The sequence below is a fragment of the Notamacropus eugenii genome, chromosome 1 (genome assembly GCF_028372415.1).
Source record: "Notamacropus eugenii isolate mMacEug1 chromosome 1, mMacEug1.pri_v2, whole genome shotgun sequence".
Classification (NCBI taxonomy): domain Eukaryota; kingdom Metazoa; phylum Chordata; class Mammalia; order Diprotodontia; family Macropodidae; genus Notamacropus; species Notamacropus eugenii.
The window spans coordinates 621,962,963-621,979,522 of record NC_092872.1 but is presented as its reverse complement, the minus strand read 5'-3'; the positions used below and the strand labels follow the sequence as shown (position 1 = coordinate 621,979,522).

At 40.5% G+C, this 16,560-nt stretch overlaps 1 protein-coding gene across 9 annotated transcripts in view; it reads left to right on the top strand.

Annotated features, from left to right (window-relative positions):
- The window catches only part of TACC1 (transforming acidic coiled-coil containing protein 1), a 169,131-nt gene that overhangs the window by 138,219 nt on the left and 14,352 nt on the right, over positions 1–16,560 (top strand). For all 9 annotated transcript variants that reach the window (XM_072635138.1, XM_072635141.1, XM_072635137.1 and 6 more), the window contains 2 exons: positions 2,947–2,999; positions 13,009–13,137. In XM_072635138.1, the coding sequence (XP_072491239.1) occupies positions 2,947–2,999; positions 13,009–13,137 (182 nt within the window). The remainder of the gene's footprint in view (positions 1–2,946; positions 3,000–13,008; positions 13,138–16,560) is intronic.

Sequence of the window (16,560 nt, the reverse complement as noted above, 5' to 3'; positions counted from 1 at the left end):
TTTGCCTTTATTGTAAATTTCAGCCATGTCAGCATTGCTTTTCCTGCCAGCATCCCTGCCTACTCACTCTTTTTATATTCATTTTCAATTGTATGCCCATGCCTATATTGTGAAAGTGTTCCTTTAAAAGCTTAGCTTACTGGTGGGAGATCTCATTTACCCCCTTAGTAGAGCTGCCAGTTCAGTTACCTATCTTCTGTGCATTGGCATATAAACACCTGAGTGGGAGGGGGGCGGGGCAGCAAGTATGATTGAATTATTAGGCTTCTATAATAGTCCTGCTTTCAGGCAGTGGGGAACCAAATTGTCCACTGCATCTTGAAACTTGTACCTTAGTGATTCATTATGAAGTCTAAGAATCTTTTGTTTGTGCACTACAGAAAACACATTAAACTCAAATCACTATTACTTGTTTGCTATTTAAAGTTACTAGGACAATTCTGCATTTCATTTCTCAGATGCAGTTTGGAACTGTTTGTTCATATACTAAAATAAGCATCATAAATCACATTTCCTATTCAGCAACATAGTTTGGTTTGGAACTTTTGTGCCCACATTTAGGTGGGTTTGGATGAATATATCCTTCCTTCCTATGAATACAGATAGCCTTTGACAAGTGGTTAGAGCAGGAAGATCCAGGTTCAAGCCCTGCCTTTGACACACACTGGACATATAAATTCTTTACCCTCTCAGTTTTCCAGTTGACTCACCAAGACTAGGAGTCACTTAGAAGGTGCTGACCTGTTTCTTCATTAGGGGGTTTCCTTTAACCAACAAAATCACAGGTCCAGACCCTGTCCTTATTCATGAAAGGTAGATAAATAGATACCCATGAAATACTCATGAAAAAAACTAGGAAGGCCTGCAGCATTGGGTCAGTTCTCTGTGGGGAGTTTGTGGGAAGACTTGGACAACAGTCACAGAACAGAAGGCCTGAAGCAGTTGTAATTTGCACCAAAGAAGGAAGAATTCACATCAGTGAACTCTCAGATGGACAGTGTCCCAGAAGTCCTAAGTTTTAATAGCTTAAAACTTTTGAGACATTTGGATATCTACACACACTTCAGTGGTTCTGATTTTTAGAGAGAGGACAGAGAGGCAGTTGTGGCATGTGGTGCATAGAGAGCAAGCTTTTGAATCCAGGAGCCTAGGGCACCAGTGCTTCCTCTGGCTCAATGTCTCAGTGCCCCAGGCCATGTTGATCTGTGTCAGTGCAGCGGGTTTCTATCCTGGGGGTTAGTTTTCCCTTAATGATAAAATCATAGGTCTAAACCAAAAAGATTCTGTCTCAGTATAGGGATGTACCATCCTATTAGGTATAAATAGATCTATAATAGAGAACATTTAACCACATGTTTCTGTGTTTGTGTTTATTTCCTCACTAGATATAGACTTCTTTCAAGATCAGCCAGATCCTCATTACTCCTGGGGACCTGCCTACGTTAAAAAAAATTCACCCAGACTTGCTGATAAAATAATCTTCATCTCTTGTGTTTGTCTGTTTTTGATGTTATGAACATACAAGTTGCACCTCACCTGACCGACACTAGATGGAAGCCTTGCTTCCCTGATGCATGTGCTCCTAAGATCTCTTGGCTAACCCACTCAGCGCATTTCTTCCTTGGACCTTTTATACTGAGTAGCAGGACTGTACAATAGACAACAACACATTTTCTTTCTGTCTTTACATTTTAGAAAAAATTTTGTTAATACATTTTTTATTTACTTAACCAAAGTTTCCTTTTTTCCTCCCCCTCCCATTGAGCCATCCCATACAACAGATTTTTGTTTTAAATAAAAGAAAGAAAAGAAAAACTGATAGATACAGCGAAAAAAAGTGGACAATATGGAGAGTTCTCACTTTATGGAAATTTGCATTGTGCAAGTTTAACATAATTCTGAAAGAAATCTGCATTCCAAAAAAACCACCAGTGTTAACTTTCCTGTGATTTCTCTCTCTACGACTGCCCTTTGGCTCTTTGCTCCACAGTCTTCCACCCCCATCCCTGCCAAACTTAAAAACAAAAACATCCTCCAAGTGAAAACAGAAGAACAGACTGCAGAGAGACTACCACCATGGATTGGAGATTTGACTTGAGACTTCCATCAGAGCAGACCTTTGCCCTTTGTCCTTCCTCTCCTGTCTTCCAGCCTGTGTCTGTCTTTTGTCTGCTTGGGTACCATACATCATCTGTCCTTGACCCCTACATGTCACCCATCCTCTTCTGTGTCAGTGTCCAGCCTCCACATGACTGACCCTGGTTCCTAAATGTTCCTTCTCCTCTGGCTTCTCTGTTCCTAGCCTCCATGTGTCTTTGAACTGTGTGCTAGCCCTCGCTCTTCCCCACATCTGGGGGCAAATTTGCATTATGTAAATATCTCTTTATGTAGAGGTCTTTGTACTGGTCTATTTATGTAAAGCACGAACTCTTTATGAGGGCAATATTGCACATTCATGGGATCTTATATCCACTCTCCTCCAACCTGTAAAAGTAGTAGGAGAAGTTATTAATTACTCAATTATCATCCATACTTTTTATTTTCCCTTAATATAGTATTTTTTTAATTATAGATAAAGATAGTTTTCAGTATTTACTTTTATAAGATTTTTAAATTCCAGTTTTTCCCCTCCCCAGGACAGCAAGCAATCTGATTATTTTATATTATCATATTATATCCTGGCCCTGATGAAACTGTACAGATTCATCAGAAATGCTTATAATCCAGGACTTCTTAAGCTTTTTTTGTGTCATGGACCCCTTTGGCAATCTGGAGAAGCATATGGAGTCCTCAGATTACAAAAGAAATAAGTTATGTAATTATCAATTTTTTTAAAAATACAAGTTTCATAGACCTTATGTTAAGAACCCTTGTTTTAATTCCCCTTAAAGATGGAAAGGATAGATTCCCTGACACACTTATGACAGTGATTTTCTATGTTTTTAGGCTTGGAAAAGGATACCTGTCAGAAGATGGAGAAGGATGGATCCAGTTCACCGGTATGTTCAGAACTGTAGCATGCTTTTGCTCTAGTTTTGAAATCTTATATTGGACTTCAAGGCAACAATAGACCAGGGAAAGGAAGTCTTCAACCAACTCCTCTTTTTTCCTGAGTGAAGGTCAAAAGGCTGGCCTAGGGGTAACTTTCAGAGTTGGTCTTGTGTAGGCAAGTGAGGCGGATAAATATTCTTCAGGAGATAGGTACATAGTTCTCTCAAGCCTAGATGATATATAACCTCTTGATGAGGGATAGCCCTGTTGTTTTGCTCCAAGAAGGCCCCCCAAAACATCTCCATGGAGAAAAAGCACTGCCAGACCCATTATTAATAGTTAACTAATAGATGAAGATCCCCGTTTGTTGGTTGCTAAATTGAGACCTGAAAGGGACCTCATAGTCTGTCTAGTCCAACCTCTTAATTTTATGAATGAGGAAACTGAGGAACACAGAAATTAAGCACCTTTCTCAGATTCACAGGGATAAGTTGGCAGATCTTGGATTTTGAACCATGACTCCAAATTCCATATGTTTCTCCGTGGACCACACTCATGTCCCTCATAAATGAGTCAGGTCTCATCATGGACTACTTTCTTGTGCTAATTGGTTTCGTTAATGGGAACGATTAATTTTTAGAGAACGTTGGGAACTGCAGAATATTCAGAAAAGGCTGCACTTAAGTGTTCACGTTTTTCAGTATCCTCAGTACATAGGAGACAGTCCCATCTCTACTCATGAGTAATACTGGTCCTAATAATAGTGGTCACAATTCAATTTTCCACGGTGTTTTAAAGTTTTAAATTATTGAATTTAAAACTAGAAGGTAGATTAGTAGCCATTTCATCTCCTTCATTGATACCTGATAAAACCCAGGTTTTTTTACTCTCCTTCCACTCATTGTGCCATGTTGCTTCTTAACCCTAAATGACTTGCCCATGGTCACACAAATAGTAGGTTATACATATATTCCAAGGAGCCTAAGTTGTCTGTTACAAGTCCCACAGGATGCCACTGCTGAGTTATGGGGGGACCTGCTGTATCTTCTTTTGGTGTAGGAGGTTGAAGTTCCTTGTTATGTACCGGAATAGGAATTATTTCATTCTTTTCAATTTGTATCTCCCATGCCTAGCACATAGTAGGCACTTAATAAATGCTTATTGATTGGTTCAAGACAAAATTGGCATATCTGTGGTCGCTATGGTAAAAGATCTAGAAAAGCTGCCTTACATACATGGAGAGGATACTGGATTTAATGTCAGAAGGCTTGGGTTCAAATCCAAACTCTGATATTTATTTACTGTGTAATCCACAGGCAAGTCACTTAACTTCCATGAGCCTCAGTTTACCCATCTATAAAATGATAATCATATTACACTAGCTACCTCACATGGGGAAAGCATATTGTAACTATATAAATGTAAGTGGTTATTGTTCTTATACATTTACACCAGCCATTGAGGATCAGTGACCCTGACTGAATATATACTATAGCTTTGCTTTCATTTTCTAATTGGCTATGTTTGAATAGCAGTCTTAATAATAGCTGTTCCCTTTATTAGCAGAGCCATTGATGGGTTGGCTGTCTGTGCTGAATTGTGGCTTTAGGACATTTGTCTGAGCCAGAATGATGTGAAACAAAGACCACTTTTACTTTAACAATGGGTAGAAATAGGATAAAAGAACCAGCTGCCCTTGGCATGTAGGACACACACTAGACAAATCCAAAGAAGGAATTTAGCCAAATCAAAGAATCCTGCCAAGAAGTCACTGTCTTCCTAACAACTTGAATAAATTTTTGTATTATATGTGCACCCTGTGCCCTCCCCAACCACTCCCCCTCCTCCCATTTGTGTCAGGGGGTATGAGCCAGTGGATGATGCCTTCTGAGCTTTTATTATGATAGTGCACATTTGTGTAGTGTTAGAGATTGTCATGTGCTTTCCTCAGAAGAGCCCTTTGAAGTAGTAAGTACAGATAACATTGTACCCATTTTACAGATCATTGAATCATAGAATATCAGAGTTGGTAAGGACCTCAGCACACAGACTAATCTGTACCTAAGAAAGAATTTCTTCCCAAGCATACTTGACATTTGTCATCCATCTCTAACTAAAGATAGCCAATGAAGAAGAACAGAATGAGTCTGATCTTTTTTTCCGTGTCGTTGCTTTAAATACTTTAAAAATAGCCGTCATCTCCCTCTAGGGCCTTTCCAGTCTATTTCATTTTCGTTTCCTTGGACTGATCTTCACGTAGCATGGTCTGAAGCCTTCTGCCTTTCCGGTGCCCTTCCCAGTAAGCTTTTGTTTTCTCAGCACCCTTCCTAACGTGGCCCCAGGAAAGCCTGTTAGAAACCATAGAGCTCTATAGAGACAAAGTGATTATTATTCCTGCCTCGCTATTGTCATACATCTTGGGAGATCTTTTAAGAGTGGGAGGTAAGTACTAGACCCAGTTAATGAACCAAACCTTCTGGTGAGTGTAACCAGGATAGGTGAGGGCAGACTGACCAAATTAAAGGAAATTACAAGATTTCTTACTTTACCGAATAGCCATATGTCAACAAGTTGCTTGAGAAGCTTTTTTTTAAAGCAGTTCCCATTTTCCCATTGACTTACTGAGGAAACTGAGGGCCTGAAAGGTTAAATAATTTGCCCATGAACTCAGGGGCTATTTAGTGTCCAAGATGATGTTTTTGAGCCCAAGTCTTCTCTTTCTTCTACCCCACAAATGTCACAGAACTGGTTGGTAGTCACTGCCTTGTATCCACTTAGCTGATTGGGATTTCTGAGAATGATCCTGACCTTAGGCACCAAACCATGGTATCCATAACATTGATTGTGGCACGTGTTTCCCACCTGAAGCAGGAGGTGCCTAGGGCCTTGGTAAATCACACATCTGCTCTCTCCAAATGCATATCATCTCTGCTCCCTCTCACCTCTGTACTCTTGGCATAGGTTGCCTTTTGTGTCTGGAATACTTTTCCTTCCTTCCTTAACTCTTCTTCATAGGAACCCCAAAGCTCCATTTAGAGAGGAGCCAGCCCAAGGGTCACCTTTTTTAAAAAATATCTCCAAGTCCCACCTCCAAAGACAGCAATTCTTTATTTTGCATATGTCTTGTATTTATATCAGAACACATCATGTCCCACAGCAGAATAGTAATAATTATAATAAAAGCCAGTGCTGTTGCATCTGGTCCTTGTAGCAACCCTGTGAAGTAGGGTTCACTTTCCTTTTACTGCTCCTGTGAGAGCAGTGGTGCAGGCATTGTTGCCCCTTTTTGTAGATGGGGAAACAGAGATCCAGAGTATCTTATTTGTCTGGGAGCACAACAGCTAGTAAGAGGGAGGGATGAGATTCAAACCCAGGTCAGCTGACTCCAAGGTCATTCCACCACCTGGTTTCCCCAAATCATTTCCTTTCCTGACCCATCTGTTCTGAGACTAGCTCTCTCTGCACATGTGCATAATGCTAGACCTTCTTCTGATTATTACAGCTTGGTCAGCACAAACTCCGAAAGCAGGGCACCTCCTTTTGGCCTTTCTTGGCTCCACTGACCTTACCAGTTAATTATTCCTCTGATTTCCTTGTAATTCCTTTTATCCTCTAGGGTTCCTAGGTCAGTCTGACATTAGTGTTAAGTATAAATCTCCTTTCAGGCTTTTTTGAATCTGTTATTCAACTTCTTTCTTGCCCCACTTCCAAGCTAGTCCTAAATATAGTCTATCCCAGTGGTCAGGTTCACTCTAGATAGACATATTATTAATTAGTGTGCTGTGGGACAGGCAGTTCCTGCATGTGCTGTATTGGAAAAGAGATTAGAGAGAGGCACTGTTGTAGGGCTTCCTTTAAAGTTGAAACATACTAAGTAAAGATTTCAGAAGTAGAAATTTTTCCTTGCCATATGCCAGTATGATCTCTCCTGATGTCAGCCCTGCCGTCAGTATGATCATTTTAGACAATAAATGTCCATTCATCATACCCAAATAGTTCAATAGGAGTTATTTCAAGCATGGTAGAGGAGGTTGCAAGCTATTCAAGTCAGGACAAAATTGTGTTAGGCAGACCTATTTATTGAATTCACATTCACTGTTTGGGTATAATTGATACCATCTAAGACCTCTGTTTTAGACAGGAAAATAACTTCAGTCACTACATTTAAAGACTTACAGTGTTCCTCCCTGTCTTTCTTTAATATCTGAAAATAAAAAGATCTATGTAGGGGTGGTTGGGTAGCTTTCTAGATAGAAAATAGGTCTTAGAGTTTAAATCTGACCTTTAAAACATGCTGGTTCTGTGATCCCAGAGAAGTCCCTTAACCCCTCAGTGCCTCCAGATTACTTGAAAACTATCAGATGCCAGTCTGTATTAGAATGGCAGGTTCAGTTCCTCTACACACCACCACCATCCTCCCAATTAACGTAACATGGTCTGTGTTATAGTGAACTCCATGGTTACATAGAGCTCACCATCTTGGTGTCCCCTCCTTCACTGACGGGTGGTCCCAATTTGCTGCCAGAATATATTGATCACCTGGTGGCCAGCCTTCTGGTTAAGTCCTTCTGCAGGGTGAGCCTCAGGTGGTGGCTCTCCATTCTGTCTCTGAAGCCTTACTAAGGACACCTCTGCAATGAGGCAGGTACCTGAGGAAAACTTGAGTATGGGCCGTTAAGGTCAGATCTATTTAAATCTGAATCAGTCTTTACACTGACCTTCCTTGGAAGCAGCATGGTTGCTAGCTCCTCCACTACTGGGTCACAGGATCACAAATTTTAGAGCTAAAAGGGACAAGGAGTCACTGTGTCTAGCCTCCTTATTTTGTAGGCAAGAAGTGAAAGGATGACCTTGGGCTTATCACTTTCTTTTTTTAAGCTTTTATTTAGTATTTTATTTTCCCTAGTTACATGTAAAAACAATTTTTAACATTCATTTTTGAAATTTTGCATTCCAAATTCTCTCATCACTTTATTTCTATAGAACAATTTCCTTATATATAAAATTAGGATTACACTATCCACACATATCATTTCAGAGTTGTTAACTGAAACGATATTTTTTAAATCCTTTAAAAGCATTCCTATGTAAGGAATTATTGGAACATAACTCTTTTCCAAATAGTTGCTTAAGACCCACAGGGGAATTTGTTTTTTCTTTTTAAAATAATGGTAGCCCAGAGAGTAATTAGATGTAGCAATAAAATTCCCACACAGCTTTAAAAATGGAAAGGTTTAGTTGGGAGGCTTATCACTTAAACAAGCACAAGTTGACACTTGGTCTTGGCCTAAAGAAATACATGAACTCCGATGGAAAGGGATAAATGACATGAGTTTTTAGTTTCCCAAAAAAAATTTCACAAAAAGCATCATTCATCTTTAGAAATCCCACTTTTATTTGTGGTTCCCTAAGGAATATCTTAGACAGTAAGTGAATCAGTCAGTGGTAAGGTGAAAGTGTCAGTAGGCAGGGTAGGATATGGAAAAGAGCATGACCTCATAGGACCAGAAATACCTTTGTCAACTGCCAGGTGACTGGGTAATTCCTGAACTTCAGTTTTGTAAACCATCAGAAGGGAAAAACAGAACCTGCTTTGCCCACCTCATTGGGTTGTGGCAAATATCAAGCAATCTGCTGTGTGACATAGAACCAGGTCATTTGATTACTCCTGTTGTGATCCTAAGGGGAAGAAATGTAGAGAACGTGTAATATTAAATGCAAGCCTCTGGTGCTCAGGGACTTTTTTCTCTTTTCTTGTTATCACTAGCACTTGGCACATAGTAGGTACTTAACAAATGCCTATTGAATAATTTAAACTGGTGAGTGAGAACAGACCATCTTGGGAAAAGAACCAGAGACAAATTTTGTGAGGGAGCTTCATTTTTGTGTTCCTGAAATCTGAAAGAGAACAAAGCTTAGGCTTGAGTCTGGCACAAATCTGCCCAGATACAATTTGTTGTGCACCCCTCACCCCCCTTACCTCTTCCAGCCTCCTGTACGGCAGTTTTAAATACAACTCAATCAGGGCTAGCAAGAAGAGATGTTAGAACAAAGTGAATGGGTCCAAACTGGGCACAGTGGGTTTCAGTTTCCATCTTGATTGCAATGGTGTCCTTTCTTAGCATGTAGCCCTGCAGAAGCAAATTGTATTCAATAATTTCTTTACCTTCTTGAGAATGGAACTGGTTCAGATGATCTGTTATCAATATAGAAAGAAACAGCTGAGGCATGGGACTTGAGGTCCATCTCTGCTGCCCTTGGCATTAACACTGTCAGCAGAATAAACTTGGACAGACTGAGTGACCCTCATTCTTCTCCTCCTCCAGGGACATAAGCAAAACAGAACATGCTAGCATTCTTACCCTGCTTTTACAGCAGTCTGCGCCCAGGTCTGCTGTCTTGTAAAAGGCATTTATTTTGCCTTTACATGATTATCTTGGTTGCAGTATTTGACAAAGAAATTCAGTACTCCATATTCTTCAGATCTGGCTGCCACAGTTTAGAAAGGACATTGATAAGCTGAAGTGTCCATAGGCAGGCAGCTGGAATGGGGAAGTTCCTGTCCTGTGAGGATTGGTTAAAGGAACTGGCAATAGGGCCTGCTATGAGCTGGTCACTGGGCTAAGCACTTTACAAATAGGATCTCATTGGGTCCTTCCAGCAACCCTGTGTTATTATCCTCATTTCACAATTAGGAAACTAAGGCAAACAGGTTAAGTGACTGATCCAGGGTCACATAAGGCCCAGTTTGAACTTGTCAGGTCTTCCTCACTCTAGGCCTGTTGTGTGTTTGTCCTTCATTGCCAAAGAAGAGAAATGATGATGTGACTTGCAGTTGACTTTGTTTTGAGTGAGAGAGGGCTGTGCAGGTCACCAGCCTCACTTCTCCTCCAGAGCCATCTGAATCCAGTGATCAGATAATTCATCAGGATGACTGGAGATGACCCAGGATGAGGCAATTGGGGTTAAGTGACTTGCCCAAGGTCACACAGCTAGTGAGTGTCAGTGTCTGAGGTGAGATTTGAACTCAGGTCCTCCTGACTCCTGCACTGGTGCTCTATCCACTGTGCCACCTAGTTGCCCCTCTAGGCCTGTTACTCTATCCTCTACACCACATATGTTCCCAGTAATCATTTAATTGCCAAATCTAATGGCCTTTACACATTCCTAAGCCTCTTGAGCCTGTCTGCAGTGATTGATGTCAATCAGCCCCTTCTGGATAGATACTCTCTCCTTTAGGTTTTTGGCACTCCTCTCTCCTGGTTCTCCTCCTGCCTGTCCATTCTTTTCTCCTTCATCTCCTTTGCTGGTTCTCCATCCATGTAATGTGCTCACCAACTTTGGGTGTCCCTCCATGCTGTGCTCTGGGTCCCCTCTCTTCTGTCTCACCTGGTAATCGCTTCAGCTCTTCTGGGCCCACTTGTGCTCTCATCTGTGCAGGTGTTTCTCACATCTGTATATCCAGCTCTGGTTTCTCTACTGAGCTATACAGTAAACACATCTTTAATAACTTCTTGGACATTTCAAACTAGATGTGCCATAGATATCTCAAACTTGGCATGTCCAAAGCAAAACTCCTCTTCCCCTGCCTCCTCTCACACACTTGCCCTTGCCCCCTTCCAGACTTCCTGTTAAAATTGGAAGGACCATCTTCCCAGTTACCCAAGCTAAAAAATCTCAGTATTGTCTTTGACTCCTCACCCCCACATGCTGTACGTTGCCAAGTGTTCCCTTTCTACTTTCACAGCATATCCTTTATCTCTAAGCCTAGCTTGGGCTCTTATCCCCTTGTGCCTGGACAGCTGCAATAGCCTGTTGGTGGACTTACGTGCTGCAAGCCTCTAAACACTCTGTTTCTCCTCCACTAAGGCAATTTTTCTAAAGCATGTCAGACCACATCACCCCTGTCCCATACCTCCCCTTAGTGAGCTCCAGGGGCTCCCTGCTCCTGCCAGGATAATTATAAATAACTTTGTCTGACATTTAAAGCCCTTCACAACCTGATCCCTTCCTACCTTGCTTACCTTAGCCTACTCTACTCGCCTCTTTATGGTTTATATAATCCAGTGATACCACTCTACTCTCAGTTCCTCACATTCTCATTTTTATTTCTTAGCACATAGGAGATGCTTAAGAAATGCTCATTGACTGATTGACTTGGTTGTCCCCCACCCCACCCTGTGCCTAGAATGCTCCTTCCATTTGGTCTCTTAATTTCCTTGGCTTCTGGCAGGACTCAGCTCAGATTCTCCTCACCTTCTGCAGGTGGCCCTGATCTCCATTTCATATTGCTTTCATCTCTGTCTTCCGTGTATCTAGATACTGACATGTCCCCCTCTTTAGAATGGATACTTCTTGAGGGGAGGTGCTGTGGCGAGGTGGGGGGGGTTGCCTTATTTTTAACTCTTCCCCCCCCCCCCCAACCACAATCCTTCGCCTAAATTGCTATTTAGTCATTCAGTCTTGTCTGACTCTTCATGACCCCATGGACATTATTTTCTTAGCAAAGATATTGAAGTGGTTTGTCATTTCCTTCTCCTGGAGATTAAGGCAAATAGAGTTTAAGTGACTTGCTCAGGATCACATAGCTAATAAGTGTCTGGGGCCCAATTTGAACTCAGGTCTTCCTGACCACTGAGCCATCTAGCTGCCTCAAATAGTAGTCATTAATTAAATGCTTTTTGACTAACTTTCCTTCTCAGACTCCATTTCCTTCATCTATAAAATGGGAATGGGAAGTGGACAAAGTAGTTTCCATAGTCCCTCCCAATACCCCTAAAATTTTATGGTTCTAAATAAAAACAGAAAGATATGAGGAATCAAACAGAAAGAGATCACATCAGCTTGGAAAAGTGATCAGGGAAAATCTTCATGAGGGAGGCAGCCCTGGAGCTGGGCCCTGAGTATGGGAAAGATTGCAACTGGTAGAGATAATATAGATAGATTATACTGTATTTAGATTTTATCCAAATTTTTAGAAAATTTGATCTCTAAAGGCATGAACTTTTGTTATATTGTCATTTAGGTGGAAAAAAGTCTTAATTATTCAGTAACTGATAAATGATATGTTAAACTAGAGTTAGTACATGATTGCAATCTCTGGAGGTTGGTGGATTGATTTGAGTTTGGGAGCTTGAGCTGCAAAAGGGCTAAAGAGGATTGAATTACCCATATGGTAAGCCCCTGAGAGCAGAGGAATTGGAAGCCCAGGTTGGGAATAGGAGTGGGTCAGAGCTTCCATGATAATCATCAATGTGGTTGAACCTATAAGTGACTGAGTAAGAGAGGGAGGCCCAATCTCCAAAAAAATAAATAAATAAATAATTATTTTAAACTGTTTTAATTGCAGCTCAAAATGTAACAGTTGAATTATTGGACTTAGAATTAGGAAAAATATGTTTTCATATAGTGCCCTGACACACTAGCTGTGTGATAAGAATGTCCTTAGTACCTACTTCTCAGGGTTGTTGTGAGGCTTAATAAGATAATGTACATAAAAATGCTTTGGCATATTAATTTTTAAATTTTATAATATTTTATTTTTTCCCTATTTCAAGTTACTTAATCTGTGTCTGAATTTCTTATCAGTTAAATGGAGATGATAGTACAGTACTATTGTTGTATGGGTCAAATGATATAATATATGCAGGTAAAAAACCTTTGGTAAAGTGTATCATTGATATTATAGATATGATGGGGAGCCAGTGCCTTTAAAAATGACTTCACAACTTTTTTCTAAAGATTGAGACAAGGAGAAGAACATCTTGTTAAGCACTTTGAGCCCACACATGCTGAGGAAATCTGAACTGATCCCCTTGGCATCTGATGTAGCTATTTCTAAGGAAAGACTACGTCAAAATCTGGTCATACCATGTGTTCTTGTTGGCTTGCTAATAATTTTTAAAGGGAGACATCATCAGGTGGAAAACCTCAACCCAGAGCAATTTTTTGAGGCAGATTTCAGTGAAGAAGCCAGTGATTTAAGAGCTTTTAATAATAATGTTTTCCTTTCCACAGGGTGTGTTTGACCTTTGCTCAACAGAAAAAGCCCCTGTGTCTGTGGCATGTGGGGATGAAAGTCCGCTGGATAGCGTCTGTCTCAGTGAATCAGATAAGACTGCTGTCCTGACCTTAATAAGAGAAGAGGTAATGGCTTAGGTTTTGGATGCTTTGTTCACAGAAACCCTAGCCTAGCAGGTGGCTGTCATCCCTTTTGACTAGAATCACACGTGCATTGAAGTTATTGGACTCATAAAGAACTCCCTATGTAATAGAAAAAGTGCTGGATTCAAAAACAGTGGACATGGGTTTGAAATTTACTGATGTCCATAGGAGGAATGTTAGCTTCTCTACCTCAGCTCCTCTGTAGTGCCGCAGCATTCTCTCTTGGTTGTTTTCACACACTTATGGAATTGCAAACACATTTGCATTTTGTCTGTGGCTGCCAATGATCTATGATACAGGAGAAATAACAGTGACTGCTGTCAGAGGAACTGGGTTCAAATCCTGCTTCTACTTATGTGACCCTCTACCTCATCCATATTATAAATTCTATTATATGAAAATGTTGTACAAGATGGTGATCTCCTAGATCTCTCTAGATATATGAACCAATGATCTTAATCAGAGGTAAGACATATTACTTAAACAAAGGATTAGCCACATGAGAAGTGACACATAAGTGAAATCAAATGAATTTACTAATTCTTCTTTGTTACTTTGGACATTAACCAGTGTTTACTCTTTATTGGATGTACATACCTACATAGAAACATTCATATGCTCATGCTTTATGCACATACAAATAAACACAAATAGAAACTCCAGATTTACTAGATCCCTACTTTCTCACATCTATACTAACCAGAAATATCTGTGTAAAATGCAGGCTGTTGTATGTTACATTTGCTGCTTAGCAGAGTTTCTGCACAGTTCTTCAATTTCCGTTTTTTGGAGGAGGATGAAGTGGAGAGGGTTAGGAGTTGCCATCTTTGTGCACTGTGCTGTTAACCCATACCACCCACTCTTTTTGTCTTGGGGCTTATTTTTGTTTATTTCACTGAGAATATCCATCCATTTAGCAGAGGTGAGAAGAATTGCAGCAAAGCACATCACTGCACCTTTGACTCCAAAAGGTCAGGCCTAACTGACCATAAAGCACAGGATTCACAATTCTGACACCCCAGAATCCTACTTCAATTTGGGTTTTTTCTGCTTCTTCTATGATTAGAGTCCGCAGGCCTGCCAGCATTATCGCTGCTCATGCCTATTCTAGATCACAGGTGTCAGCCTGAAAATTGTTTCACCACCACCCCTTCTGATTGTCTCAATTCAGTTCATTTCAGCAAGCTTTTGTTTATTCAGTGTAAGGCAGTGGGCTGGCTCCTGAGGATATGAAAGCAAAAATGAAACATTTCCTGGTGTTCACATTTTACTAGGAGGTAGCCATCTAGTCCAGATAATCTAACAGTTCTGAGTTACATTACTACTCCTCCAAGGAATAATGATGTGGCCTTGTTGCTCTAGGTAGATCAGTTCCAGTTTTAAAACACAACTTTATAAAGCCAAGTAACACTCATGAGGATCAACATCGTAACCAGGGATCTCTGTGTGTCATTGTCTACTCTGTAGCCTAGGCCAAGACTGGAGCTCCATTGGAATTGTATGGATAGATGATTAATTCAAGTCTTTCATATCTTCTCACCTCTGCAGAAATGCAGTCTGTGGGTGTATAACACTGAATATAATGTCAGACTCTTGGAATGGACTGATTAGTTTTGTTGAACTGTTTTTCTTCTCTTTCTTCATTGTTATAAAGGATGATTCTCTGGGAGAAGAAAAGGGAAAGCATATATTAAGAAATGTAGGTGATGAAAAACAAAAAAATAATTTTTTTGAAAGATAGAAGGCCTTTCAAGCTAAATTTGGTCAATTTGAATATATGGATATAACCTTGGGACTAAAATGTTCTTCCTACATTCCAGAACTTTGTTCTCCAGGGCTTGTGGGGTTCACAGAGTGATGCACTACTAGGCTAATCTACTTACCAGGTTCCAAGCACCATGTTCAAATGACACTGCATACTTCATGTGTACTGTTTGTATGAGAAGTTAATAAAGTATCTGTTTGACAAAGTGGAAATTGTACCTGGTAGGTTGACTGGCGTTCATAGTGGACCTTGGAAAGTAGATGTGCTGTCTTCCAGGGGGTCTTCCAAGTCCAAAGTCCTGCAGCACTTAAATAATGAATCTCTGATTGCCCCACTTACCGAAAGAGAGTAGGATTAACTTCCTCAGCACACCTGTCATCCTCCAGCCCTTTTTTGATGAAAACTCATCTCTGAGGTAGCTATAATGATCCATTAACCATCCTGTTGGAACCTAGAAGTCACAGGGACAGAATGCCACACTATCAGTAATCTGGAGAAAAGAACTGATATTACTGGTAAATGAGATGTTTGTACCTCAAAGGGATCACTAGCTATATATACCATTAGCCAGGACTTTACCCCACTGTACAACTAGTCATAAGCTAAATTAGCACCAATTCTTATGACTGTTCTTTAGTTAGTTGTTTTAAAACTGAACATTTCCCCAAAGAAGAGAACAGTGCTCCGTTTGTTAAGCCAGGGTATAGGCACCCTAGGAAGGAAGAATCCCCACAAGCCTTTGTTTAGCTAAGAAATGTGAGGTCCCTTCCTCCCCTTGATCTCATCAAGATTATCCATGAAGAAGAAGCAAGACTTGTATATCCAAGTTCATTTTACTACCTAACATGCCAACTCTACTTCCCCTTGCAGGAAGACTTAATTTCAGATGAGCTTCGGCTCATTCCTGTCACTTCACCCTCTAGATGATGAGAGGACAGCTATCCTACACCTATTAACAACAGGTGGATGGCCAGGCATTTTGGAGTGCTGATGGCTCTACAATTGGTCACCCACTACTTTTGGTGGCTTATGGTCTACCATAACATTTGGTTGCATACTTTCAATACAGTCCAAAGGTGATCTGGTCAAGAAACTAGAAGGACTTTTAGTATATGGTTAACTCTTAACCTAACTCCCTGATCATCCCTCTCAGTGTACTTAATTACACATCTACCACCTTTTATTAGGGCCATGATGCCATTCTGCTGGTCATATAGTTGATAACTATAAATTATCAAGTCCCAAAATTCCTCAAAGACATACTGTGGCTTCATGAACTTCCACATCAACTCAGACTGAGAACTCCCACTGTTACTGCATTTATGAACAATTCTCTTCCTTCCACTTTCAAATTAGATTTCACTTGTCCAACACCTACCACCTCCAGTCTGAATGGGCAAGTCGAATGTATGTATTATAACTTAGTACTTTAGTTCAAACCTCTAGCATGATTGGACCATACTGTGCCCTAGTCTGTTGTTTTGTTACACCATTTGTATTAATTCACCCATCAAAACATTCCCTTCTTTGTTAACTTCAGAGTCTGTTCTCTGTTCTTCTCATTCTCTGTCACTCAGTGGTCTTGGTGAGGGGTGATTATTTGAGGAAACTTAGTTGCTTGCCAAGCAAAACCTCAGATG